Source organism: Condylura cristata, unplaced genomic scaffold, assembly GCF_000260355.1.
Source record: "Condylura cristata isolate star-nosed mole 26May11 unplaced genomic scaffold, ConCri1.0 scaffold00004, whole genome shotgun sequence".
Classification (NCBI taxonomy): domain Eukaryota; kingdom Metazoa; phylum Chordata; class Mammalia; order Eulipotyphla; family Talpidae; genus Condylura; species Condylura cristata.
Window position 1 is genome coordinate 63,140,891 of NW_004567105.1, and position 3,254 is coordinate 63,144,144.

Genomic DNA, 3,254 nt, shown 5'->3' on the forward strand with positions numbered 1-3,254 from the left:
CTTCTATAGCAGTTAAAATAATTGCAAAGTGTAGAAAATATAATTAAGAACTCTTGCTGGGGAAATTTAGGAAACATGTTTCTCCAAGAAGACTTCATTCTTTTTATATCTTGAGAAAAAAGGAATGTCCTTGTCTCCCATAACTTTGCGGATAGACACTTGCCCTCCAACTTCGCTTTTCAACTGGCTTCTCATCATCTTCATCACTTAAGTCATCTTTTCTATTTTTTCCAATCTGTCTCCCACTTGCTTCCCATTCTCTGCCTCATGTACTTGGTGCACCCCCACCCCCCCTTACCCTGGCCCCCTGGCCCCCAAATCAGCCCCTCCCTTCTCATTCACTCTCCTAAAGATGCTTCCTTCCCTTCCCTTCCCTTTCCAAGACATTGTCTTGATGGATTTTGAAAGTCTTTCTTCAGAAAGTCATCCTCAGGATAGGCCTGTAAATCATCTGAAGGTAGCATTTAATTGTTTACAACACAGGGAGTCTTTGGTAAGGTCACACTTATCGAGAAATGCAGGACTTGGACACAATGCAAATAATGCAAATAATGTAGATAGAGCTAACTTTTAAAATTAGTGTTTGGGGGCAGGGCAGAAGAAAGTAATTGGTGTCTTGAGGAAATGTGACGGACCCTTCTGAAAATGCAGTCACTATTTTGAGGCAGTTAAGTGGTCATCTCTCAGTCTGGATGCTGGAGGGCCAGCCTTTCCTGGTCATGACACTGGCATGACAAATGTTGCAGGTAAATGTAGATCAACAGGAACTCTGAACAGTAAGGCACAGTCCAGCCAGCACCAGAGTGCAGCACGCAGACCATGTCAGCGCTGGAGTCCTGGAAGCAGCGAGACGCTCATCCATCACAGTGCCATCTGGAAGGTGGGGACACTTGATCACTTCAAGAAATCCCTTTGGCAATTTATCCCGAGCCCCCACACCTGTCATAGCCACATGAGCCAAACCCAGCTGATGAGCAGAGTAATCTTACGGGATCCACAGTATGGGATTCAGACTTTCCTGGAAAAAAATCTTTCAGCAAAAGTTGCTGTGGGCCTACTGTTAACTAGCTCTTCCAGGCCTTTGCGCTCAGCCTGGTGCTCTCCTTGGCCATCTGTGGGTGGGGCAGGGCTTCAGCTCCAGTGATAGGAGCCAGTACTAGGATATCAAGTTCCAGGAAAATAATAGAAAAGACCCAATCCTTGCCTGGGCCAGGGATCCCATTTTGCACTCACGTGAAGCATTTGCTTTCAATTCTAACAGCTATAGTGAGAACTGCTAGGCCTCTGACCTTGGGTGCCCCTGGAGATCTGGTTGAGGTCAGGGAGGGATGAAGTGAAGGAGGGGGAGCCCGCTCCCTGGGACTCTCCTCTAGGTCCCTGCCCTTCTGTTTTCTTCCAATCAATTAACATCAGTAAGGGAAAGAGTCCTATGACCAACGAGGGGGACTTGGGCATCCATGCAGGGCCCTTTGGGGTTCATGAAGAGATTACCTCAGAACAAGAGTGGGGTCAAGTCTCTGGTGGAATTTAAGGGCCTTGATTGGAACTGTGTGCCCCAGCAATGCTGTTGGGGTGGATGCTGGCTATTCCTCCCCACCCCAACATGGTCTGGGTCTCTCTGCCCAAAGAAAAGGGACTCCAGAGAGTACTTCTTGTTTAAGAGACACGTCTTGTTTATTTTCCTTAGACTAAGTTCATAAACTCTACATGTCAAATAGACATGAATAATTCTCCACCTGAGAGGCAGCGTAACTAGGCACCTTTCCAGGGAGGAGACCTCAGGGGCCAAGGTGACTCTCCCGTCTGGTGTTCTGGTGCTTTTACTAGCATAACATTGGCTGCCAGACTCCTGAAAGCCACGCAGAGGGGACCCCATTCATTCAGTGCCCGCAGGCGACAGACTAACACAGCGCTCAGAAGGAGTAGCAGGAGTAGGCACTTACCGCAGCCAGGTAGAAAGGCCTGAGAGAAGCAGTGCAGCTGGCCGTGCCAGCATTTACACAGGGAGCACCTCCTGGGGAGCCAGGTGCCGTGGGGCACAGGCCCACAGTTCCTGGGAGTGAAGGGACAGAGCGGATCGATCGATCGTAGGTATTCGAGGGCCCCCACTTCCTCCCCTCCCCACCCCCTTCAATGGCTTACTCTTTGTGGACATCATGCTCACAATTTCGTCCGTAGAAGGAGGGGGGGCAGGCACAGAAGGACCCCAGCATGCAGGTTCCCCCATTCAGACAGCAGGTTTTGTTTAGCTCCTTAGCTGAAATGTAAGACGAGGCAGCTAAGAAAGTGGGGAGGATGGAAGAGCTGCGTTCCCTTAGGCCAGTAAAGGGCAGCACAGCGCTGAGGGCCTGATCCTCGTCCCACATATGGGGCCTAAATACGGAGAGGGTCACAAGACCAGACTGCTTGCTCAGAGTTCCTTTAGCCACTTGTGCCCTGGAGCAGAGAAACCTTTCTCAGGCACAGGCCAGTGGTGGCTCTGGTTGTGCCCAGCAGGAAGTGAGACCAGAGGAGGGAATCTGCATAGCAGAGAAGGTGTGTAGCCTCCACAAATAAGATCGGCTACATACCCCAGAATGGGGTGCCCTGTCTCATCGGTGAACAAGGGCCAGTGCCCAAGCTTAGAATAGAGATACACAGAGGAACTGGGAAGCCAGCAGGTCTTACTGTCCTGGATTCCCAAGGATGGCACAAAATGGGAAGAACGAAGTCGAATTGCGGGTTCCTCTTGGGACCGAATACTGTCACTTCTGAAAGCCAGACCTGTGTGGAGGGCAAGATCACAGTGACCCATCAACAGATTCTTGGAGGCGTCTTTCAGGCCAAGTGAGAATTGTCAATGGTCAGAAGAACAAAAAGTTTCTCACCTGCAACTAATCCCAAACCAAACACTTTGGAAAGGACCATGACCAGAATCACACTGGGAAGAGGAAACCAGACATTTGTTAGAACAAAGCAAATAAAAGCTTTTGTTTAACACCTGGGTTTTCTCATCAGGAGACCAAAGACCCCAAGGAGAAGGTGAAGACCACTTCTCTTTTTCCTTTGTTTTTAAATGGCTCACTAGTTCAGGTAACAGCCAAAAGAAAAAGGATAATAAAAGCTACCACATACTCAATATATTACTTTCCAATATGAATTATTACTCCTTAGGCTCTATCAATGCTCATCATTTTGTACGTTTTTGTCCTCTCCTGTCTTTTCCTCTGCACATTATTTTTACATAAGAATTTTAAAACAGCTGCTTGACAGTC

At 48.5% G+C, this 3,254-nt stretch overlaps 1 protein-coding gene across 1 annotated transcript; it reads right to left on the reverse strand.

Moving 5' to 3' along the window:
- Positions 1 to 757: 757 nt before the first annotated feature.
- On the reverse strand, positions 758 to 2,907 carry TDGF1 (teratocarcinoma-derived growth factor 1). Its single transcript, XM_004676610.1, has 5 exons — positions 2,868 to 2,907; positions 2,668 to 2,763; positions 2,143 to 2,257; positions 1,944 to 2,053; positions 758 to 873 (listed from the first exon to the last, which is right to left on the reverse strand). Exons 1-5 carry the CDS (start codon positions 2,905 to 2,907, stop codon positions 758 to 760), a joined length of 477 nt encoding a protein of 158 aa, XP_004676667.1.
- Between the last annotated feature and the right edge of the window lie 347 nt (positions 2,908 to 3,254).

Excerpts from the sequence above, each read along its gene's own strand:
- TDGF1 (XM_004676610.1), bottom strand. The coding sequence starts at position 2,907 with ATGGTCCTTTCCAAAGTGTTTGGTTTGGGATTAGTTGCAG. Across the intron at positions 2,258-2,667 it reads ATCCTTGGGAATCCAGGACA|CTAAGGAGCTAAACAAAACC; the intron begins GTAAGACCTGCT and ends CTTACATTTCAG. Across the intron at positions 2,054-2,142 it reads GAGCATGATGTCCACAAAGA|GAACTGTGGGCCTGTGCCCC; the intron begins GTAAGCCATTGA and ends CTTCACTCCCAG.